Source organism: Zonotrichia leucophrys, chromosome 4, assembly GCF_028769735.1.
Source record: "Zonotrichia leucophrys gambelii isolate GWCS_2022_RI chromosome 4, RI_Zleu_2.0, whole genome shotgun sequence".
Lineage (NCBI taxonomy): Eukaryota > Metazoa > Chordata > Aves > Passeriformes > Passerellidae > Zonotrichia > Zonotrichia leucophrys.
In genome coordinates, this window is record NC_088173.1 from 9970931 (window position 1) to 9997499 (window position 26569).

The 26569-nt window shown below is 34.2% G+C and overlaps 1 protein-coding gene across 1 annotated transcript in view; it reads right to left on the reverse strand.

The window, feature by feature from the left end:
• SGCZ (sarcoglycan zeta) overlaps positions 1–26569 on the reverse strand; it is a 394721-nt gene that overhangs the window by 42355 nt on the left and 325797 nt on the right. Inside the window, exons 4-5 of the mRNA XM_064710453.1 lie at positions 19934–20021; positions 1740–1862 (exon numbers count right to left, since the gene is read on the reverse strand). Coding sequence (XP_064566523.1) covers positions 1740–1862; positions 19934–20021 — 211 coding nt within the window. The remainder of the gene's footprint in view (positions 1–1739; positions 1863–19933; positions 20022–26569) is intronic.

Genomic DNA, 26569 nt, shown 5'->3' on the forward strand with positions numbered 1-26569 from the left:
ATTATACAAATATATAACTGCACTATCTCTAAACCAAAAAGTACTGCTTCTGATACTATATTTTTCTTATCTGGGAAATAAATTGATATCTGGATTACTACCCTGTTTCTACTGTACCTTTCTGCCTACATAAAAATTTACAAATAAAAATTTTACAAAAAATAATCAGTGAGAAGCTGTCAACTTAATCTTTCAGATTGTTCTAATCAAGAATTTCTTAGACTGACTTATAATAGACTGCTTTTAAAAGCTGACCATTAAAAAACATTCTTCTGAATGCAGGAAAAACAATATACAAAAAATCCCACATTGTCATGGTAGTTTACAAATGCCCATAAGTATACTTTGAAAATTAATGACCAAAATAAATAGTTTATTGGACACATTCACACTGAAGTGTTTTCAAAGAGACACTGTTGATTGCTACAGAAGAAAAGAAAACAATTTCATTGTAGTACTACCCTTAAATAAATACATGGGAGAGATTTATCTCCAAATAAGCACATCTTATTTTCTCTTTTTTATATTCAACTTTTGTTTTATTTCTTCTTCCATAATTTCTTTCCTATATTCACCCCAAGGCACCATGATAATAAAAAACACAAGCTTGAGAAAAATAAACTAAAGAAAAAAATTCTGGTTGATGTTTGACATTATGATTTCCTGCCAGGTTTCATCAGTCACATCATGCCATGTGGAGTAATACAGTCTGATTGATGTTGCTCACAGGGACTCATCACCTTTCATGTGTTTGCTGAAGAATTTAAAGGTATCACACAATCTTTGCACAAAATTAATTCTTATGGTGCCAAATATTTGATTAAAAAATAATGATCATGACATAAAAAACTTACAGTGGTGGGGATGTAATTCTTAGTGCCATTTATAAGTTGTTTTATTTTTTTAGCATATGAGAGACACTTTGAAATCTCCTGTGTCAATTGTACATTTAAGATTAATTCTCTCAGCATTTAGTATTATGACCAAGTTTGAGCCTTAGCAGGATTCAGCATGACTTTCTTTTTCCACGTTATGCCTGATGGGGCCCTGCTTTCCTGCAGATTGCTGAACACCTCACTGCCCATGGAAAGCAGTGAATTAATTTTGATTCCTTGTTTTGCTTTGCTTGTGTGTGTGACTTTTGCTTTACCTATGAACTGCCTTTATCTCCACACATTAGTTTTCTTTTCAATTTTCGCCCTTCCAGTTCTCTCTCCCACCCACACCGGTGGTGAAACTATAACAGTAACCTTAATTTCATTATAAACTAATATACCCAAGTCAAGGCAAGGTTTTTCAGCTAAGCCTCATGAAATCTTAATTCATATGGAAGTTAGACTTGATACTTTGTATAGAGGAAAAAACAAAGGCTACCATATATATAATATTTTTTAACATTTTGAAGGAGCCTTACCTAAACAAATGGCACACACACATAAAACAATGCCTAATGGTAACATATAAAGCCAAAACACAGTGGTAAGTGCGACTTGTACCACAGTTGATCCTGCAGAATTTAAATTTAAATCTGCCTTTAGAGGAATTGATATTTAGATTATGCAATATCTTCTGGTTGGTCAAACAATCTCTGATAATGAGAAGATGTTTTCTTCTCCAGTGGACTAAAATTGTGTAGAAGATCGATAGTTTAATTACTACTAAATATTAAATTAAAAAGTATAAAAAAGTATTAAAAAATATATGTTTACATGCATTTAGAATCTGTATTACTACCTTACCTGTTACTTTCAGTCTGTCAGCTCCAATGACAATCTCATCTTCATCTGCAGAAAACAACACTCTTCCACTGTCGCTTGCCCTCACTTCAAATCTCTTACACTGAGCTTCCACAGCATCAGCCCCTGAAATCAAGGAAGGGATCATTACATCTAAGATATTTTGTAAGAATTAATCATTGGCATAAATTGAATATCCAAAACCTATTGAATACATGATGATTTATGAAAATATTTGGCTTTCTGTAAGCCTGATAGATAACTTGTATTATAAAATACTGTTAAAATAGTTTACAGAAATAACTATGAAAACATCTTTTTCACCATTATGTGGAAATCAACACTAATATTTAGAATGTACTTAAACACTGAGATCTTGAAGTGCCAATACAGACAGAGCTTTCTGGGGTTTGTTCAGTTTAAATTGCAGTTTCTTGCCAATGAACAAATAAAGATAACACATGACCCTATTCCATCAAGACACTCAAATCAACACAGCAGAAAACAGTATTTTTCTTTCAATTCTTCTGCAGCCTTAGAGAATAAAAACCAACCCAACAAAACACCAAAACAAACAAAAAACATGGACTAAGATATCAAAATTTATGTCATATTTTATGAAACAATATTCCCAAATGTCTCAAAGTTCAAAAATCCTAAAATAATTGTGGAATTGGACAGATATATGGATTGATCTAACTGCAATGAAGACAGTTTGCAGGTACTAAGACTTTAAATTCACTATGCTTTTCAATTTACAGGTCTTAGTCTTACTCTCCAGTGATTTGCATACTAAATTGTTTCTGAAAATTTTATTTTATTAATAAGTGAAAGCAAACATCATTTCTGAAAATGGTGTTGAAAAGCAACCAACTGCATATGGCACAACAAAACATAAAGCAAGATACATTATTTCAGGGAATAATAATCTGAAATTTTCTCTATGATCCCTAATTATACTTGTAATGCATTCCTGGCATAAATCTACATGCGCAAAAATTATGTGGAGGGCATTATGAACAAATAAATTTATATATGTTATCTCAGTTTAATAATCTGGTTAAAAGGTTTGTAAAAAAAAACTCTTCCTGCATAATATGTATTTATTTTAATATGCAAATGCATAGTATCAAAACATGTAATAAGGAATATAAAAACTGTGATAATGAATTTTGGTCAAGGAATTGCCTTAGCAGTTCATAATTTACAGAATCAGGTATGGGATCAAAACAATTCCTCTTACTTTCAGATGAACATATGTTTGTACTGTAAAAAATAATTGGCTATTTTTGATTCACAATGGAAAAAGAAAATGAAAAAATCAAAATACTTGTAATGATGCATTTTGTTGAATTTAGATATGTTTATTCTGTAAATGTGCAAAATGGTATTTTTTTCCCCACTCCCCTCCCCCACTGAAGTTTTTTAAAATGTGTTAATCAGGTTGTTGGCTTTGTTTTAAAAATATATAAAAATCTTTGTAAAAACAGGGGCAGATTTCAGATTTCAGACGCAGATGTTTGGGCATGCCCTTGTCCTGCAACCATAGTTATGGTTCAGGAAACCAAAGGATAATTACAAATAACTTAATACTAAACAGTTTCATCTTTATTTAAGAGCTGATGATAGCTCAGAAAGTGGCATTATAAGTACTGTGACATTACTAATTTACACCCATCAAAGTTGTTAGCTGTGTAAGGAAAAGAAATTAACAAAAAAATGTGTCAGAAATCAAAAAGAGAAAAGACCTGCCACATTCTTAGTCATTATATATCGCTCTAAGTGACAGCCCATGTTTCAAAAACGGCTTTTAAAAACTTGAGATGTATTTAGGATAATATAGGTTTTCATTAAAAATGACTTAAATAACAATGGTCTGGAACTTTGACTGCATATATTTTAGATGCTATTTGTGCTGCTGCAGAATCACATAGCATAAAAATACACCTAGAATTCAGCTAGTCCAAAATACCATTACAGGAAGTAAATAAATTTTAATGCTAAAATAAATAGGTTTTTACTTCATGTTTCACTCAGGACTTAATAGTGTACTACTTGGTATTCCTTATTCCTGAAATGGTAGTTAGCGTGTTCAAGGCACTTGAGAGATTACTAAAAAACATAATACATGTTACATCTGTCTCTTTGACATAGAACCAGGTGTGAATGTAATAAAACTGGTTTAGAAAAGTTGAACTGCCTACAGAGTACTCAGTGCTATCAAAATAGAATTCTGTTTCGTTTCATTTTCATTTCCCAGTTGAAATAAGAGCAAGCAGTTGCATTTGCAATGTATTAAGGTATTATCTTCTTAGCTGTAAAGCAAATTGCTGTGTTCCAAAACCACTCTACCAACATACACGTTTTATAAAATGTCTGAATCTTTAATAGTGCTACTAATAAAAACAATGTCAAGTCTTAGAATATTATGCATGAACAAAGGAAGTATTTTGAAATTCTAATCTCAAACTTGTAGAGCCATCACTATTTTCAGCAATTCATACCTGCTTGAATAATGCATACTTCAGTCCAGAGAATCATGTATGAAAATCTATCTTCTAAATTCTGTTTGGAAAGGTAATTTCTATCAAACACATGGCAACCAGAAAAGCTGTTTAGAGTTGCTACTTCTTACTGTATTGTTATTCTACTTCATCCTAGATATGGAGTTGGCTACATAACAGCTTTAATAAGGTTCAAGAGATGTCTATGAAAAACTCCTTTCTCATCTTGTGTTCAAGAAAACTATTAGCTTGTAAATTCAGATGTATAATCCTCAATTAAATTATTATGTTTCTGTGAAATTCCTTTCATTTAAATTATATAGATGAAAAATATGTGTATCATATTCATATATACATGGTATGTAATGATGGTTTATAAGACATGCTTTGTGCACAGCAGTTGTATAACTGAAATTATCATTAAACCAGCTACATTTAAAATGGTACAGAGCCTAAAATTGTACATTTTAACTGTAGTGAAGACACATTAAATGAAAATTTTGGGCAGTATGTGCTGTAAAAATACAGAAAATTATGGTTCTGTAATCCAGATTAACAGTAATAGAGACTAAATTTCAAAATAAAAACTATTTTGAATTTGAAGAGAGCTTGACTTACTAATTAAGTAATATAATAATATGAAGAATGCATGTTCTAATATTTTTCATTTTAAAGTCAATGATTACTTACAGTACTTCATTATTATTATTCAGCAATAATAATTAGAACCATTGTTTGCTGTGATAATAAATAGAAATAAGAACTCTCCAGTCTTACAAGGTTTAGATATGATTACAAACACTAGCAGTGTCAGATTTCTCAATCACCTTCCATGTCCATCTGGCACACAGCGAATTCAGACACAGAAAAAGACAAAAAATCAACAACCTTAAACTGAATATAGGGATTAGAATTCAAATGGAATTACCACAAGCTGATCCTTGTAAATAGGAAATATGATAAAGTTTCTTCTGGTTCTTCAAGAAAAATGGGTTATTTAAACATTTATTAAATGCAGAGTTTTATGCAGAGTCTGGATGACAAAGAAAGTTACTTTTATGAGAATGTGTTGATGCTTCTGAGATTGGTGATTAAATAGATAAATTATTTTTAATAAAGATTCAACACTCATCTGGGTCTAAGATCAATTTTTGACAAGTATACACCTAGATAAATTTTTTTAATATTCATAGGAATTATAAATATTATGGTATTTTGGACAGCAGAGATCTTAAAAATTTTTCAGTGAATGCAAGGGCAATTGTGCAAATGAAGGATTTGTACCAGCTGAACAGAACAGAAGCACTGAGGAGTTTGGAAAAGAAAAAGAGAACTTTCAGCTGGGAGAAAAACTTCTACACAAGCAAAGATTCACAACAATCAGAACATATTCTGTGTTCAGTTTGCTGAGGAAGGGAAGGGATCATCTTCATTATAACTAAGAAGTGTGAAAGTAGAAGGTAAAAGATTCCTTAGCTCTCTCTCAATAGTTTTTTGGTTCTGTATGTAGAGATGTCAGAAAGCTACTGTTTCTAGGAGAGGTTGGTCTTCAAGGTTTCCTATTCTAATTATCATCTACTCAGGCAAGGGAAGCTGGAGCAAATGCTGGGTGAGAAGAAACAAAGCACACATTTGTTACCTTTTGTGGAAGTGAACAATAACATCTGTCAACATAAATTATTAGAATAGGAATAAGGCACACATTATTATAAGAGGAAACTCAGTAGGAGCATCCGAATCAGGCGGGACACTTCCTTCACTGTGACCTACAGACCCAGTACTATCCATGAAAAATTAGTGATATTGGTCAAATGACATCTGACAGAAAAGTTCTGCTCTCCCAAGCTGGTTTTACCTCTAGGAACTTTGTGGAATCCTAGAATCATTATGGTTGTAAAAGACCTCAAAGGTAGAACATTAACCTGGCACTGTCAAGTCCACTGTTGATATGCTATATCAGTTTCACTGCAAAACACATCTGAAATATTGTCTGTCACCTCTACAATAGATAGAATACATCCTTCCTGCAATCTGTCTTCCTGGTGGATCTTGACATCGGAAGTTATGTTCAGCTGTATTTCAGCTATGAAAAGAGGTTGTGGGAGTAGCATACCAGCAGCAGCAGACAACACTCTCCATCCTGCTTCTAGATGAGGCCACAACAACTCAAGAGCAATTCTGTCCTTTTCTGTCTACTACCCCTAACATATGGTAATTTCCATGAGACTCAGAAATTACACGGCTGAACAGATCAGATACAGCTGTTCATAATTTCATCAGCTATGAGCTATACTCATGGGGGAATGAAAGCAAAATGTGGTTCTCTGCTTCTTGAAGGTTGTTTGAGCTTTAAGTCAACACATTTATTTTGCTTCCGTAATGGTTAAAAGGATGTGCATTGTCTGTAACTTTAGCTATAATATCTTAATTGCTTATATGGCTCCTTAGATAAGAAAGCCATGCAAGACACAGGAAGATATGTCAGGCACCAAAATTTATCTGTAGAACTTCACACTGTATGTTTTGCTCCTTTTATAATCCCATTACGGTTAATTTACTCAAAACATAATCTAGATTCATGAACTGAGTCTTGCAGCAAGTAAAATGACTTTCGTATCAGACTGATTTTTCTCACAATACTAGAGATGTGTTATAAACATACAAAAAATGTAATAAACATATATTAATAATAAATAAATATACATGGTTTCTGTAAATGGATAAATTTTAAATTAGATTATTAAATAAAGTATCTAAAGTATAAAATAAATAGGTTAAATTTTAAATAAATATATATATTATTTTTTATTACCAGTTTTATGACATTCTCTTTCCTACATGCTTTCCTTTATTGTCCAGGAATGTTTCTTTGTGACATCAATAAATAGCCACAATATGTTAACTTCTTTTTACAGCTGCATTTATCAACTTAGCTTACATTGACAAGCATAAAAGACCAGCTCATGCAACTGTATTATTTATAAATCTAACATATTTTGTGCACTGCAAAATGTGAATGGGAGTAGAAAGCGAAACAGTTTTTCTTACTCATGATGAATGTAACCTGAATATTACTAAATCCTAAGAGAATTGTCCAAGTCTTCAGTCTTATCCTTAACCTTGTAAATATTAGCTTTTTGTGATGGGATTAGTTTTTACAACATAAATTATTTACAAAACTGAACATACACCTTTTGGTAGCTGAGGCTTACTGAAGCTGTCTGGGCACTACTTTTCCATACAAAATTAGTGGGAATATTTCCATTCTCTCTGTTAGCTAAGCTAGACTGTAAGGCTATAATTATGCTGTTTGGTCACTCGGTTTTATGAAAATACTGAGTTGTTTCTAAGTAGCTGCACATTCCACTGAAGAGAAATGAGAGTCAAAAATAGACAGAACAATTAATTGTCAGGTACCTGACTACCTGCTGTACTTGATGAACACCACATTCAAATCAAATAGCAAGAACACACAGAAATAGTAAGGGGAGTTATGAAATGTCCTCATTAGATAGATGAAACTCAAAGACAAAACAGGACTGTTGAATTTCTCCTTGGGAAATACAACATCTTGCAGATAATGTAAAACATTCCTTGCTAAACCTGTTACTGTTTATCATTATATATTTCCTTTAGGTCACAATTATAGCCAGACTTCCCTATTGAATGTTCCACCAATTTACCAGAAATTCTACTGAAAATTCAGTGATGTGTAAATCTCTACATCTCTACTTTATTCTTTTCTTAAAAATAAATGTGATGTTTTACTTATTTGCATCGTTTGACGCCTAATCTCTCATCTGCAAGCTGCCTAAAATACCTGCAAGGGCCTTTATGCATCTTGCTTTATCACTCTGAGGTAACTGGACTGAAAATGAAACTGGATGAAGTGAAATACATTCATGTAACCCAATGGTTCTTTACCTTTCCTCTTACTCATTTATCCTCTGACCTTTTAAAATAACTGTTATGGATCTTACTTTGTAAAGATTTAAAAAGAAAAGCATTTCACTTTTGTCTTTCTTAGTGGTAATATTCTCTGTAAGCATTAGACAGTTATTCTGAGACTTTTTTTTCTACCTGGCAGGCATTTTGGACATTTTTTGGTGTTTTATTAATAAAAATTAAAAGCTAGCAAATATTTTTGCCCATATTCACAGAATCACAGAATCATTCAGGTTGGAAAGACCTTCAAAATAATGAAATCCAACATCTGACCTATCTCCACCTTGTCAATATATTCTTAATGTACCCTTGTTATTAAGAGATTGGCTTTGCATCTTCCTTTTTTTCCCCCGACGTGATTAAAAAGATACAAATTGTTCTTCCAGATGCTTTTGGCAGTTTCCCATAGACTTTAAATAAACTCTGTTGTGACTCAGAAGTATAATATTACTCACAATGTAGTGAATTAGACCATTATAATGTTTCTGAATGCAAATCAAACCTTTTTGAGATAAAGAATTGAATTAATCACACTTGGAGAGAGAAGACCTAAACAAAGGACAAAAGCTACCAGAGCACTCAGAAACTTTCTTGAAAAAAGAAATGTCAAAAATCCCTATTTCACATTTTTATAATATTAATTCAATACTGATAGTTACTATATAAGAAAGATTATAAAAGTCTAATTTTTACAAACTGACTATTTCTCCAATTACCTGCTTTAGCTAGGGAGCTCAAATATCCTGAAGCTATCTATGCAAAAGGTCTTAGCATTTCATATAATCACACTTTATCTGAGAAGGATTTAATGAGAGAATGTACAATGTATGTTTTGTACAATGTACAAAAGATACACATGACTCATCTACAAAAAGGCTACCACTGGTTACTACTGAGTAGTAAAACAAGATAAAAAAATACAGCCTGATTACCAGAAAATGATAATTTTAAACCCTTCTGCTACTTTGCAGATCAGTGAAATGCATTTGCAGATTTCTGAGCAAGTTGCATCCGCTATGATGAAGGCGCAAGACAATGAGGTCTTAACCCAGCTCTCAGGATTTCTGCATTACCCATTTAGGAAATTACTTGTCTCCTTGCCCTTGACAGTGGGACAAGAGCCAGAAAGCTGTAGAAGCGGGATAAAAGCATATTTGGTCTCTTAGCTTCTTGAAGTGTCTCTTTTGATTAATGTTCTCAGTGGAGCTCATTGTTGACTTGTAACACATAAGATGCAATTCAATTCACCGATGAAGACATCTACCTCAGCCAGTAACCCTGCTGACACTGAAATTCTGCATCTTTGTGATTTGAACCAATGCCAGATTGTCTACCTTTGAAACACCCCACTTATGGAGGCTACACTGATACCCTTGGGAAATCTGAAGTGTCCTTGAAAGAGTGTACAATCCTGTGTCTGGAAAGAAATATAACCTAGATGCAGATGGATGTGCAAATTCAGAGACAAGACCTGCAGCATAAGTGGAGTTTTTGTCTGGACTAGCTGAAAGCTTTCACATCAGAAGTATGGTAAGCCAACCAGAATCACTCAACGAGAGAAAAATAAATGTGCTAAATTAACACCTGGCTTCTTCTTCCACACCAGAAGCAAAATGGGTAGAAATCTTAAAGTGTGTGAAAACTTTGAGGTCATAACACGTCCAGATGCTACAGGTAATACGTATCATAAAGGAGTAGCAAAACAACTTCTGCAACCAAAATATCTGTGCAAAATAACACACAAGTAAAATCATGAAGTTTTGGAACCCTAATGTTGCAATAACTTATTTTAAATGCAAGGTAGCCCTTAATTTTGAGTTGGAAAAAAATGTTCACTCTGTATTATTTTGATCTCTAACACATGTTAGCGATTCAGTGAATGATAACTGTTCCCAGAGACTAATTAATTTTAGATTTATGGAATGCTTTTCTTCACAGGAAGAAATCTAGTCAAGTTTAAAAATATTCAGCTAATCATTAATTCAATGCCATCTGTTCATAATTCAGTTACAACTACAATATTTATCACTCTAAGAATAGCCTAAGGAAAAAGAAGTTATTTTCAGAGATATATTTATGTATTAAAGAAATTTTTAAAATCCATAATAAATATATCTTTAACAATGCTGTACATGCTTGAGATAAACTATATCAAGACAGCTCTGCCCATCTACAAATGGCACAATATAATATGTCTAGTATTGGCATAATTTGGAACTTGAAACTTAATTCTGTACTAAATGGAGGCAAAAGAAAGGCAAATAAACAACTTCATTTATAAATAAGCACAAAAAAGCAGCAATGTTCTAGCTGTGGTTAAGAATTGCTATTTTACAATGTATTTTAATGTTTCAGTGTTACATTGAAGTTCATTTTGGAACTATATTTCTTATGGGACTTGGAGCAGTGCTCCAAGTGAATGAATAGAAATTAAACTTCAATACTGATGTTTTTATAAAACAATAATAATTTCAACATAAAACTGAGATGAAATTTCTAATAGTTTAAAGATATGTGAGGGGAATTTCCATGAAACAGAAATATTTTTATTATTTATTTTTTAATATTAGTCATCTAATTTATATGAACCAGAACTTTCTCTCTGAGAGGTTCACAATCTCACATGGACAAATAATTTTCATGGGCAAACACAAATGTTTCCAAGCTTGACTGTTCACTTGCAAGAATCTCTTTCACAAATAGAAACAGGCTAATTTCCCATAAATGCTTCAGTAATAAAACTGATAGAACTCAGACTTTTCAAAGATGATTTAGCTGAAGAAAGAATCTAAGTCTACAATCAAATTACTTCTCACCCCTATGTTTGAAAAATCTCTTTGCTGTTATTTCAACACCTCTAACACGATCAGCAGGCTGTTGAATTTCTACCTCCAAGTGTTCTCTGAAATAAATATGAAAATAAAGAACACCAGAAAGATCTCACTACCCTTCTCTTTCTCTTAAATTATATCTTTGTATTTAATTAACTTAAAATAGTCTTCTCAATTTTTACCCCTATTTTGTCCTTCACCTCTTAGAATAATATATTCCTGACAATATTAGTGAGCTGTCTGAACATCATGGAAAAAAGGTGTAAAAATAAAATCTTAATGTCCTGTCAGAGACTTGTTAAAGGTCCAGATGTTGTAGGTAATTTAATAATGCTTAGCACCCAGCAGCAGCCTTGTGAATGTCACAAGGCATGCACAGCAGCTGTTTTTGAAGTTAAATGAAGTATTAGCTTCAGATAATGCTAAAGACAAAGAATTAGGACCATCTTTGAAAGATGTATGCTGCCTCCTTCAAACCCACTCCTATACCTCTAAAACCTACTTATTTCCTCTAAATAACCCCATTTCTTTGGCTCTTGGGATGTCTCTCCTACAAAAGGAAACCACTTCTCCTTCCCTGCTCTGAACATTTGGGCAGTAGTTAGGCTCTCTGTCCTGGCCAACAGCATGTGGGTAACAGCAGCAGGACAGATGGCAATGGATTAATGTTTAAACACTAACACTTCTGCAGCACCATGAAAACACTAATCACCTCTTCCCACTCAGACTCTACTTCTACAGTTAAATCAATCTGTACTTCTACAGTTAAATCAAACTGCTCATAGTTCCAGGTCCTCTGATTTGTTATGGGGTTGGGTTGGGTGGCATGGGAAAAGAGGATAAAGTATTTGAGAATTACAACAGCGTACCTTTTTCCCTCTTTCAGTGCCAATTTTCTAGAAACAGTGGAAAGGTCCAGATTTGTATTTAAAATACAATAAGGTAAAATAAAAAGCCTGTAAAGCACCAAAGTAAACTGGACTGAAGTACCACTGCCAGATAGCTATTGATAATTAAAATCTACTTCAGTATGTGTCCAGGCTCACTACAGGTGCTCTGGGGTCAAAGTTAGCACTGATATGAAACACTAAAAGGCAGTGAGCTGAAGCTCATACCAAGCAGATTGTACACCTCTCTGCACAGTCACTGCTGTACTCCTGCTCCCCTCCATAATCCCTGCCTGGAAAACACTGATTTAGTGCTCCCTTTCATCATTTTCATATCACCTCTAAAGTGACAGTGGGATAGACCATTGTGCTTTCATGAGAAAAAGAGGCTTGTGGTGGCTTCTTTTTGAAGGCTGCCCTGCAGGAAGGCAGCACCTCACCCATCCTTAGCACGCCAGGTTCTCCTGCCAGCACCGCATCAAAAATAAGGTACCGGACCTTAAAATTCCCTCTGAATTTAGATCATGGACAAACAAGGAAAGGAAATAAGCTGCATTTATTTTGTCTATGGCACAAAAAGAAAATGATCAGACTATTTATAAAAGTACAAAGTGTGTTTTTCTCTTTGTCTGCCATTACAGACAGAAAAGATGCTTTTCACGTTAGATCAATACAACTTCAGATATGAACTAACATGAGCTGTACCTTGTATCCGAGGTAGAAATAGTCTTCCTGAGCTCAGACTGAGGGAAAAAAAAGAGAAGAAAAGTTGGATCAAGACTCAAATGACAAAAACTTTTAGAGTCTGAAGAAGGTAGAAAGAAGAAAGAAAATATACTGAATGCAGAAATAAGGGGATGGGGAAGAGGTCTTAAGACCTCAGCTCTGGAAGTACTGAAGTTGTTTGTTTTAAGATTCAAAGAAGATTCTGTATAACACACTACTGAGGATGATAAAACTTAAAGCAAAGAATCATATCCACTCCATAGACATTTTGGATAAGGTGTTCATTATCAATAATGCAGAAGCACTCTCTCCCTTGAAACAATCATGCTTAAATTGCATAGAATTCAATTACTGTTCTACTGCTGCTTGCAGTTGTGTTTATTCATAGAGAATTTTTAATTCTTGATATCCCAACTGATGTGATATGCTCTTGTATCTCAGGAAGGAGGTATCAGGCTAAATAATGGCAATACCTACAAGATAGAATTACTACTTGGTCCTAATAACTGACAGAGGGATATCTTATTACTCCATTTTTACAGCATAGTTTTCCTGTAGCAATTCATGTGGCAACGAGGGAAACTAAGGATATATTTAACACCATATTTCAAATATTAAACAGCAATGAAGTGTTATGTCTGCACATAACATACAATAAGATCATCATAATGATATGAAAGATATTGCTAAAAAACTGAAAATATGCCTAATTTATCAAATGGATTCAGAAGTAAGTGTGAAGCATCTCTTTCTTTCAAAGAGATCTTGTTAACCAAGCACAAATTGGAGAGAAAATGATTGATGTAGTACATTTAATATTTTTATGAGTTAATTGTGTAATGGATGTGTAAAAAAGTATTACTTTTCAATCCAGTTAATGCAAGGGCTTGCCACAAAGTGATATTTGCCATAGCTGAATTTCAAATGCATGCATGAAGATTAAAACAGAAAAATGATGCAACTAATTTACAAGTGAAATAGAAACAAAAATTAGAAAGGAGTTGTCTTTCTCTTGATGCTGAATCAAAACAAACAAAAAATGCCTTCTATTATTTGTAAATTACTTAAACAGAGAATTGCAAGAGAAATATGGATGTATTTCAAATAAATTATGATGTTAATTTTTTCAGGATTAGTTTGGCAGACCCATCAAAGTGCTGGCAAGCAGGTCAGTTTGGACCAGTTTTCAGAGACCTTCACATTTTCCTAATATCTCACTTTAGGATAATTAATTAATGTGAGTGGATTATCATGACAGTTTAGCCAAAGTCATTAAGAGTATATATTAGATGAACTCCGAACACAAAACCTGCTACAGCACAGATGCTTTGTAAAAAGACTTTTCTATGACTAGACAGACAGAAATGGAGGCAACATCATGTTGCACTGTAAATTATGAGGAGGGATGAGTCTCAGATTCCAGCTGGACATTTCAACTGTTCTGAGCAACATGGCTCACTTTCTGACTGCCTCTTGGCTCATCCCACGGGCTTTGCCAGGAGGAGACATAAAGCCATATGGCCTTCCAGGCACTGCTCCATCATTCCTTCTGCAGTGACTCCTGAAGATGAAAGAATCCTTTAACTCTGTGCTTACGTGCAAGGTAAACTAAGCTGTATAAAAAAGAACAAGCTATCTCCCATTTACCTCCATTTAAAAGATCTTACAATGGATTTGTACCACAAACTAGCACACAAGATGCATTTTCACCTCCTGATAAATTTGTTATGTTCCTACATTTGCTTAACTGGCTAAAAAAGTTAAAGAAATATTATACTTTAAAATTAGTACACTCAGAATGTATAGGATTTTGCTGTGTAAATTACCAAATACTCTCTGAATGACAACGACCTAACCTAAAAGTTAACGGGAAAATACCAACTAATGATTGTCAACAGAAAATTCTATTTAAGGGGGAAAAAACCTGAAAATATTTAAGCAATGCAAGTAATTTAGCCCAGAAATTAGGGACTCTGTGTTCATTTTTTTTTCTGTATTAGAAAATTAAGAGGAAGTGAAGTAACTATAAGTTGAAAATCTTCACCACAATAACTTTATAAATGAAAAAATGTCCCAAAAGAAGATTTTAAGCTATTACATATTCATTCTGAATTTCAATGTGAAATTTTCCTCTTTGTATATAACTGCAAAAACTGGACTACTAATTCATCTAAGCGTGGTAAAATGAATTGCCTACATTGCTTATTTGCATACATTAAAGTGGTATTAGGGACCAAAACTTGTGTTTATTCAGTCTGTATTTCAGTTAAGGAATAGAAATTGAGAGAATGCTGAGAAATGGATAATTCATTTATCTGGCTTTGTTTTGCCATATCTTCTTAGCAATAATAATTATCCTACTGTACCACAGCAGTTACAAGAGCAATTGCCTTAATATGGAAATTAGACTAGCAGAATGTTTAATGTATTTCAGATTTTGGAAATCTCACTGCAGTTTGGAATGACAGGTAGGCAAACCTCTTTGCAAGCAGAAGGAGAAAGCCTTTCTTTCACATACTCCTGACAAGTTCTAATCCATGTTTGCTCAGTTGAAAGGCAGAAGCTGATGAGGGATCATAAACCAACTCATCCCTTTCCTCCCAGCACTCTACTACAGGTGATACAAGAACAATTATGCAGATAAGAGAAGAGCTGAGACCATTTTTTCCCTTTTCCAACAGTAAGGAAAAGATGTATGTGTATGATCATCCTAAAACCACCCTCTTCTTGCAATACTTGGGAGAAAAGACCTTACATTTGAGGCTACAGTATATGCAAACAAGATTCAAAACCAGAAACATTTCTTGTCTCATTAAGCATGTTATTAATGGATACTTAGTTCAAGTTCATAAAAATTTCAAACAAATGTTTGACAATAATACCAAAGATTAAGAACAACATGTATACATGTATTTGTACACATACCTTATAATTATTGTTGGTACCCCATAGAGAAAGAATATATTATAACATTTTGTTACTCCCACAGATTATTCTAAAAGCAAGAATACTTGAAATGTTGTATATCTTGCTTCAGTTCTACATTGTTATCTAAATGTTGCAGAGAGAGCACCAGGAGTGGCCTTGAGGTGATGAGTTACTTTGAGGACCTCAGAAGCGAAGGGGTAGCAGGATGTGTTACCTGCTAAGGTATCACTTGATATACAGCATATAGGTATGGATGATGAAGGAGGCACCCACTCCCACAAAGTTACATACCTGCAGTTTCTAATGTCCAACAGTTTCTGCACAATAAACCAAGCACTCTTGAAGGAGCCCCACAAGTAAGCAAGCACATCTTAAAGACAAAGATCTCGGAATACACAAGACAAGTTTTGTGGTAAATGTATGGAAAGGATCTCCAAGTGTGACAAGTTATTTGAGTATATCTTTTAGCAGTGTTATCAGTCTTTAGCAGTGCTGCAATTGAAAATCATACATCTGCCTGCTACTTTCAAAAAGTAGCTGCAAGAATGTGATATAAATTTGGTATTCAAATATTTTTTCTGAATTTGCATGGCTCTGGAGATCTCAGTGACTAGAGAGACAGGTTCAGGAGCTCTCCAAAGCTGTGACTTGTACAGGTCTGGATGTCTGTGAGAGTTATGATTCTGTCTGAGGGCTGAAAGCTTAGCAAAAACTAAATGCTTTTTTTTTTTTTTTTTGTGCATTTCAGATATCCCTAGAGTTCTTTATGAATTGAAAAGGGTCAAACAGTAGCAGAAATACCTGTCAGAAGCAATTATTGCAGTAAGGAAAAAAGTAAGAAAAAACACCTCTCAAAAAAGAAAACCAACAAAGTTGAAATAATAATCCAACCTGAGGATGAATTTACATTAAATACAAATGTGTGTTTCAGTTTCAAAGGTCACATTACATTTTTTTTAGTGCTTGTGAGCCTAATATACTCCACTCAAAAGCAGGAAGAGCTATCTAAGATGCGCAGACAGCATGGAGACAAAAGACTTGTCGGTTCAAAGGGAGCAACTAATGTGCATTTCTAAGATTGGTAGAAAAAAAGAATAATTTTCATATGAACTGTGCAAACATTGATTAAACAGAGAAAAAATGTTGTGTAAAGGTAATTCTGTAGAATGCACACTGCAGAAGTATAAGTAAGGGAGGGCTGAGAGGGGAGAGATCTGTCAACTTATCCAGCAAAATTCAATGGATTGTCATCTTTTCATCTTTATTCTGCACATACAATTCATGTCTGTGCTACATCTGCTCCATTGGTCTTAAATGGCATGTCTAAAAACTGAAGGCTGTGGAGTCCTCTTGGAGATGCAGACACAAACTTGGCAGTTTCCAGACCATATGTCATGAATAGACTGGAGTACAAACCAACATCTCTTGCTCAGTTGGTACAGTTCCCAACAGAAAGCACTGCTACAGCTGTGACTTTCTCTCTGTACAGATTTTGGTGCCAGTATAAAAAAATGCTGTACTGCAATAATGGGTGTACCCTTGGTCCTTTATGTCCTGAAGCATAACTTGAATTTATACCATTTAAACATGCAACCACTCAATCATCCAATACACTTAGTTACTTTAAAAAAAAATAAATTATTTAATATCCTTTGTCTTCACTCCTCCTAGATTAGGATGTTTCCCAAGATGTCTTAATGATGCATTTTAATGACATATTCTGTCACTTACCGAATTGAATACCCATTAAGAGTTTCACTGGATTTTTTTTCCATCTCCCTTAATGAACATATAGCCATATTCCCACCCAGCCCAATAATAACACTTTCTTACATTAATCCATCTTCCTATTACAGTTCTAATTATACGCTCTTAAGGCTGTCTCACTCTTACATGGCATGGTTTCAAACACCACAGAAAGAATTTTTAGTTGTCCTAAAATTTGGCATGAGTGGCAATGTGGTTGCCAAACACAGGATGAGACCAGCCTATTTGCTGGTTTGTGGTATCACTTCAGTCCTGTGAAATGAAGATAAAATGCCAATGATATCACATGTATAAAAAGTGCATTATCATCTTTTTGAATGCACTGGCATCCTTCTTTCATTGTAGAATGTTCCTGCCATGCATATTAATATGTATTCTATTTTTTTACTGCTTATTATTCAACTCTTTAAAAACTGAACAGATAATGACATTTCAAAGTTTTAACTAGATTTTTTTTCCCCAAGACATGATAATTTGCTTTTTTGTTGCTGTTTAAAACATTTTTCCTCACTGTTTATTTTCATTCCTTTCACTGGGCAGCCACACAAACAGCTGCTTCAGCACACATCACTACTGAATGGACAGAGAGCATTTCTAAAGACAGGGACTTTCTGGGGCACATTTACAACTAATAGGAAAAACAATATTTTCTTTTGTCAGCAAACTTTGTATGGAAAAGACCCCTACCATTCTTTCAGCAAATGTAGCCATGCTTTTACCCAGACAAAAGTAAAAACTTGTCTCTGTTCTGTTTTTCACAACAAAAAAAATTAGAAGGGAGTGCCTTAATAATATATTTTTACTTTTAGATTCCTGTAAATGTCTTTGATTTCTTAATAGGAAAACATTCAGGGTTTACTAATTCTACTGGCAGTTGTGACTGTCTGTATTAAGAAGTATTTAAAAAGAGATAAGGAGTATTTTAACATGCATCCAATACTGTACCAGGGATTCACAAAAAAACCCAGAAAAATATTTTTATACTGATATAAGAAATTACAAAGGTCATATATGAAACAAAGAGGAAGATAGATTAAGAAGTAATGTAAATACAATATTAAAATTTAACAAGCTTCTAGTCTCTACGGACGGCAGCAGCTGCACACCAAGAAGCTTAAGGAGTTCACCCTAATGACGGTAACATAAAAACATAGGTTTTTTTCAGGAATCCATGTTTTTAGAATATTAACCTCTAGTGTGATGCCTTTAAGTAGGTCAGCCTCAATACACTCACACACATTTTCAGTGCTGGATTCACTCAGCCAGAATAGTGTCAGTGATAAAAATATTGTATCTATTTCAGCCAATGTGAATGTCTGCCATGGACAACTCACCTTTTTGCAGTTACCAGCTGAAGAGGTTTTAACAATAGAGTTACCAGATGATAGAGAACTGCATTTTGTAATTGCACTAGGCAAGCACAATATGGCCAGAACAGGTGTTACCTTAATTTTCCTCATCTGTACCTGCTAGCAAGTCTGGTTACCTTTGCACGCTCATTCGATGTGGTTGCTCAGGGAAATCAGTGCAGATGGTGTGTCACTGTGTGCACTTGGAAAAGATTTTTACAACTAGAAGCCACTGTCTTCAGTCACTATGAAAACTTAGCATAGATTACAACTAGAGTGTAAGTTAAAATTATTTGTGGGCATAACCTCAGCACATGAGGAAAAAATAATGAATAAAACACATCTTAATCCAGAAGTAAAATGAAAAAAATGAAAACAAATAAAGTCTAAGCGGTGTCTCCTTGAATTTGATATACTAAGGTCTTATGAATGTATGTTGTTATATGTTTTATCCCATTCCCAGAACTAGTAAATAATTTTTCAGTGATTCTTCTGGCCAATATTCTTAAAACTAAGTTAATATCAGTACTCCTCCAGTTAAAAAAATATAAGAAAATATTACTTCATATTTATTAACACAAGAGTATGATTCATAATAAAACAAAGTATAACAATAAATTTCATAAAATGGGGGGAAATACATGGTAAGTGAAAAAGATAAGTAGAGGATTCTTTACTATCCATTTCATTTGGAACTGCTATATTTTATACTTTGTAAAATATCAGTTTTAATGAATGGTTGGAAATGTGTTACCTTTTCATTTAATGTTTGTAGAGACTAGGAAAGCATTTTGGTTTTTGGGGTTTTTTTTCTGATTTTTAACATTCTGTTACTCCAACCACTTTGAATATGTGCTGATACAAATGCCCTACACAAGTGACAGGGCCAAATCAATTGCCACTGAGGTAATGGAAGACTGACAGAAAGTGTAAGAAAATTGTGGTTATTTTCCTGCTGAAAATGTTGTTGAAACATATTTTGATGAAGCATTTTCAGTTTGTTTTGTTACAATGGTCTCAAAAATAATAATTTTTTCATTAGGCTTTTTTCATTTTGGCTATTTTGAGGCATTTCTAGTTTTTCTTCTTGAGCTAATGCTGAATCATGCTCTTATGATCCATTGTATGCAATGGTTTTTGAGCATGGTGATGTGATTCTTTTTCCTGACTTTTTAGTAATATTTTATATGTGATGATAACAAATGAAACCTATTAATAAAGCTAAATTGATAAACATAACAGTCAATAAAGAACACTCACCTACTGTCAGTTGTCCAGTTAACTGTCCCATGTGATTTCTTGCATTCACTGTTACATTTCTGTCAGACTGTAAGACCAGTGGACTATCCTGGGAAACATGTATGAGACAATAAATGAGAGAACAAAAAATTGAGGTAAAATTAAGTTAGAACTTAGTATTAACATGCATGCTGAGAGGGAAGTTGTGTCAAGCATAACAGTCCTTCTTAATAATTTCATCAAATATTTTACAAGTCAAATTTTTATATTAAAGAATACCAAGAGTTCTACTTTAAACTTGAAATCCTTGTGCATACAATCCCTGCTTCAGAAATCAGATTTCAACTTGATTTCTTTGCATGCCCGAACACTCAAATTTGGGTTTTAATTTCCTGTTAATATTACAAAGTTCCAAATTCAAAAAACCATAATGCCAACCTGTTCCACTAGCCTTTCCCATGTATGGTTAACCTATACTTTTCTAACTACCTAACTAACACTATATTGTATTATTCCATCAATCTGCACAATCTATAATATTTGCATTGCACTTACTAAAACCTTTCAAACACAGATGTAAAGACAAGAGATGAAGATAAAGAGAATTGTTACTCTCAAAGAAAACAATGAGAGCACTGGAAGGTGAGATCTTGTAGCAGAGAGCCCTGATCCACTGCCATTAGTACTTTACAGGTACTGTTAGGGATCAAACTGATACAGCAGGGAGACAAACACTTTATGCTAACCACAGTTTTAGCATTTTTAAAGTCACTTGGCAGGATTACTATCTGGCTCTCAGCATACAGCTAGGTTTGAGCTTTTGAAAAATGTTTGCATATACAAACATTTGTGTTCAAAGCCAGCATAAACAATCCCAAAAAGAATGGGATTTTGCTTCTAGAAGAATGAGGAGCCACATGCACTCCTTTAAGGGAAGTGCAGATGTGCAGGAAAGGAGCAGAGCTTCAACAGAGAGCTAAAAGAAACAGCCTAAAAAAAAGTGCAAGCTCACCAATCATGCTCTCACTCGAGTGGGGTGAGAGCCTGAGAGAAGGAAAAAAAATAGGATTGTGACTGCTGCTGCAGAAAAGCACTTTTCTTCCTGAAATCACCTGATAGCACAGAGCTCATTCCCTGAAGCCTGCAGAGAGACCATGGGTCCTGCAATGCTCCTGGCAGTTTGCTAGCACTCAGCATGCTTACGTATGTTTACCCAACAGCAGGAAGACAAACAGCTGGGGATGTGCCTTAGGTAGGAATGACTAAAGGCTAGGAAGAGATTTGGGAAATTTATTATATACTTGTTATATTCTTAGATTCTTCCCTGGGCATCCATTACTGGTTATCCCTGGATTAAGCATGTAAGATTAAAGAGACCTTGTTATGTGTGTCTCTTAATATATTGGTTCTTGCTGTTCTTGAAAGTTTTTTTAATAAGAAGGAAATTACATAAGGAGACATAGATAAGGATTTATTTTTACCTGAATGATGCATAATTTCTCTAAAATTTTCTGTGCTTTACAGACCTTTCCTTTGTATCCAGAGTTTTCTTGTACAAGAAACATTCTTCCCATGATCTTTCACTATGATCATTAACTTTTAATGATAATCAGTTTCCTGGGAAGCCTGAAATAATTCTGAGATAATTTCAAGGAGTTCAGGTGTATTTAATCTCTCACTGGACTATGCTATGACCTCTCTAACATCCTGCCAATTACCTCTGCTTCACAGATTCTGGCAGATGAAAGAGACTGTTTGGCTTGCCCATTTTTCCAGATAAAAAGATATAATTATCAGTGAGACATTGGGTACAATTTTACTAGTTTGAGATGAACATGTGATGCAATCAAGGGAGCTTCTGGCAACAAAAGCAGCTGTTAAGGACCTTTTTCTCACCACTTGATTTCCACTTTCCTTATGGTCTTTTGAAAATCATTAGTCCAGGCAACTGCTGCTCTGGGAAAAGCAGTTGTCCTAATAGGCATCAGCAAGGCCAAACACTTTTAAGGAGCCCTTTCCACTTTTGTTTAGTCACTTTTTGGTTAAAAGTCTTCTCAGTTAGAATAACCTTATCCTTAGCAAGGGAGGATACAGCCATGCCTATTTTTGCCACTTCAGCAAAGGTCTGGAAACTTCGGCTCACAAAGACTGATCACAGTCTGATCTGAAGGTTTCTCTCCTCTCGCCATAGAAAAACACTTAACACAAACCTCAGGCTAAAATCTGCCTCCCAGGTTCTAGTTTTCAAAAAAGAATCTTGGATATCAAATTCCAAAATACAAGGATAATGAAAAATTAGGTGAGCCAAGCCTTCTTTTTTCTTCTTTTCTTGTATTATATACAGGAAAAAGAGAGGGCTGAAGAAGTTAAGAACTTAAATCTATATTCCTCATTTTCTGATGATAAATACAGAGCAGCAATCTTAAATATTGGACCAAAGAAAATGCAGTGGCAAAACTCCTATGAATTTAAGAAGTTCAGCATTTCATCCACATTGTTTACCTGCACCTTATTTTATGCAGGAAGTGCCTAAAGACAGAGGTTCAAGGAATTCACAAATAATCTACTCAGAGGAGCTAGACATTCAGAGAAGTCTTAGCTGAAATAAGTGGAATTATTGATTTGTAAGATGAGTATAAAGTGCAATGAATATCACTCATAGGAATACAAACATATATAAAGCATAAAAACACTGGATAATTTTTTTCTCTCCATGACCAGACCTGTTACTCTCTTGATGCAAACTTCAGGTTACAATGATTTGTGATGCCAATTCAAAAATTATACTGTAGATAACAAAACCCAACAATGTAAGAACATTCTTACAATTATATAGAGCTTTAATAATGCCAATATGCTAATAACTAAAATATTACAGAAGGATACTGTCAGGGCCATGAGGGCTCTACCAGCCCTTACTGGCCCTACCAAATGTCCCTGGAGGGACCCATTTCAGTCCAGCCCCACCTGAACTGAACCCTTCTGGTTCATTTGTGCTACTTGTCTCTCCTCTATAAGCCCCAAAGCACTACAACTTCAAAATTAAAGGTAAATCAGGTTAAATGTTACAATAGTTACTTATTATCTGAAACAGGTTTACAGCTAGGATTCATAAAAGTAAAAACAAGCTAATTAATTTAGGGGATATTTTCAGAAAGCTTTCTGAAATTTTAATCCAGTTCTAAATACAATGAAACATTTGAGGAAAAAGGGTTTGGTTTTTAATTGTTTGTGTTTGTTTAGTTTGGGGTTCTTTTGAGTAAGAATCACAGTTCAGCAATAAATATCCACTTTTGGTTTTAAAATTAGATGAGCATATAATTGTAGGTATATGAAAGACTGATAGATTAAAATAATTTATAAAATAATTTTACCATTTTTGCATGAGCAATCATAGAAAAACTCTTTTTTAAATTTTAGACAGCTGGTTCAATTATTTTTAACATATTTTGGAAAATTTTTATACAATATTCCAAAAGGCAATCACAGCTAATTAGCTCAGATTTGAAGAGTCTTTCCAAAATGAACCTTTTAAATTAGAAACATTTTAATTGGAGAAATTTAATTCCAGTGAGTTTAATAAAACATTGGTTTACTTTAGGTAAGATGGTACACTGTATAATTAAATATATTCCCAAATAATGCTCAGAACACAGATAACTATGACAATACCAGCAACTTTGACACTCAGGAACAGTATTGATATGTCTACATTGTTATAGTGCAAGCAGTGGCTCTTTCATGATTTGATTTCTGTGCTTAGGCAAGTGTAATACTTCAGGTCTCTGGACTTCTACCTGGTGTCACACAGATGTAAAAATTAATGTAATAAGCAGGTAGGATGAGATCTGCCACAATATCTGCTGGCAGTTTGTAAGAGGATATAATGCTATATATTCTTTTATTTGAGCCTACCCCCAGTATGGGCAGCCAAAATAATTATGGCAGAACCTTTCTTTACAGGACAGTTCTCAAACATGCCCTGAAACACTCAGAATGACCATTGCATTACCAAGGCACCTTTACAGAAGGAAGAAATCAGTATTAAACTTTGGTTTGCTGAGAAACTCACCATTATCAGATTTTAAGAAATACAGAGAATATGTTTCCTCACTGCTGCAGAGCACCACATTTTGTCTGTTGCTTTAGAGATCGTGCTGTAGGTGCCACTGAACAAGCTGATTGTCCGCACCTGGTCAGTGACCCCAACAGAAGAATGAAACATGGATGAGTTATTTGACCACTCCATAGGAACAAAATGAGAACTGAAAGAAATAGAAAGTACTGAGTGCTCTGGTCAGTGCAGCAGACCAAGGGAGTCAAAGGACAGATAAGTAGATGTGCAATAAATACAGGGGCAACTGCAGTTAAGGCAAATGACAGATGACAAGTGTGAAGAATATCTTGGAGGAATTCAGTGCAAAATGTTTAGAAGAAGGGTATGAAAGACACAGTGTCAGTCAAGAAGGGTAGAAAGCAGAGCAAAGAAGACGTGAGAAGATGGAAAAAACCTTCTGTAGAGTTTATCCGTGGTCCGGAACCAGAGCATCAGCATGTTTTAGCAACATTCCTTGCAAATGGGGAGAGATGGGAGATGTAAAAAATGACAAATTTGTAGGGCTTGGAGTCTCAGAGACAGAGTTTCTACCATTAAGTTTATTACTAGCCCTAAACAAACATGAAAAAAAATGCATTAGGAAAGATATGAAAGAAAAATACCAAAAAATTAAAGCAATTGCTGAGTTCTTGAGTAGGTAAAAAATTGAAGGCTCCATTAAAACTGTTGGAAGTTTGTACAAGTTTGGAACTGTTAAAACACAAACTAAAGAAAACTTTTTCATCAGAATAGTCCTGTGATATTTTTTCCAAGAATATTTCCAATATTCCATTATACCAATATTTACCAATATTCAGTATTTCCAAGAATATTCTCAGAAAATTCCCAAGAATTTTCCCAAGGTGTCAGGACAGCAGGGACCCCAACATAAGTGTTTTTCAAATAGAGAGAAATGAATATAATCTATTGTCCGAGTTATTCCTGGGCAATTCTGAGCTGAAGAGTTAACATGAGTTTTGGTCCAATTTAATTAGATACTTTTTTTCTTCTTCATAGAAAATACAGATATTTTTTAAATTCCTGCTTTCCCAAAACAAAGTTTCACATGACAGTTTAGTGTTCTTCCTGTCTAATTGTCCCTTCAAACATGAAAATCCCAATTTAATTGCTACTAATTACACTTAAAATCACAAATCTGATTGAAAATTTTCAGTAAACACATTTGGACTTCTGCTTTAAGGAAACATTCCATATATCTTAAAATTTTGACCAAATGTTATTAAAAGCATGCATTTCTTCACATGAGATTTAAACACCAAGGAGGTTTGGAAAAGCACAAGCAAATAGTTTGAAACAAACAAATTAAACAACCCAGCTGATAGTTGAGGTTATTGATAATGTTTCAAGAAACACGCTTTCTAGATAATTCTTTTTCATCAAAGGATGTTCTCTTGATTCCCAGCCTTTGCTCTGTGTCCATATCAGCCATGTTATATGCTAAAGGCAATCACAGATATTGACTGACATACCAAATCAATTCCTGACACACCAAATCTCAGCTCAAACTCAGCTAAACCTACCAAAGTAACATAGATGTACCCAACAAGAATTATATACAGAGTTCCAAGAAGCCACATGAACAATGATCACAGCTATAACCTCCAGATAGAAATAACCTACTTGTTTTACTTCCTTGTATAATGTACCATGACATTTTTATTATGGAAGAATCCAATCAAGCATAAAAAAACATACTTATAAAACAGAAGTAGAAATTTAAATAGCAGACAAAAGACATGGCTTTCATGGAATTGATTTAAACATCAAATAAAATTTAAAATGGGATTTAGGTATAAACATCTCAACTAAAAAATAAAGCAGCACTACAGATGTACTTGGAGGAAGCTTGTTAAATGCCCAAAGCTCACGGCTTAGTCATTAAACTTGTGACACAAAAAGTAAAACTATATATCACTGAACTGCAAAGCCCCCCAAAACCTTAATGGACACAAATGTAGAAAACCAATATAAGTCCCAAAATCTGAAACAAAAACATTAAGGGTGGAATCACTGTACTTCACTCCTTTCAAACCTGCCAAAGTTCTTGTGGTGTGGGTGCATAACTTATTGAAAGGATTTTTGTCATTTAAGTTATGCTAAATGGTCACCAACAATTTGTTACTCTGTTTTCAGCCGTGGAAAGCAGTCTCTCAGTTCTTGTGTGTATGCAAGTATTGACCACACTATACCATCAGAGTGAAACAGGACTGTCTTTCCCATGCTGTTTTAACTTAAAGTGCTACAACATGAAATATAGCAACAATTGACAGCAGGAAGAGGATGAAGCTATCACATGAAAATCTATATAAACCAAAGTATATTCATGCTTTTGAAAGCTATTTCCCAACACTGCTTATTGAGTGAGAATTTCTCTAATTATTTTAGATTAAGTAGCTGAGAGAAGAAAAATCACCAAAACCCTCTCAATATGCTGTAGTGAGTGATCTGATAGCCTGGATATTTTTAAATAATTTACAAGGTTTCTTGTTTCTGAGATGCTTATGAGGAAAGTGTGTCAACACCTGTTCACTTGATCTGTC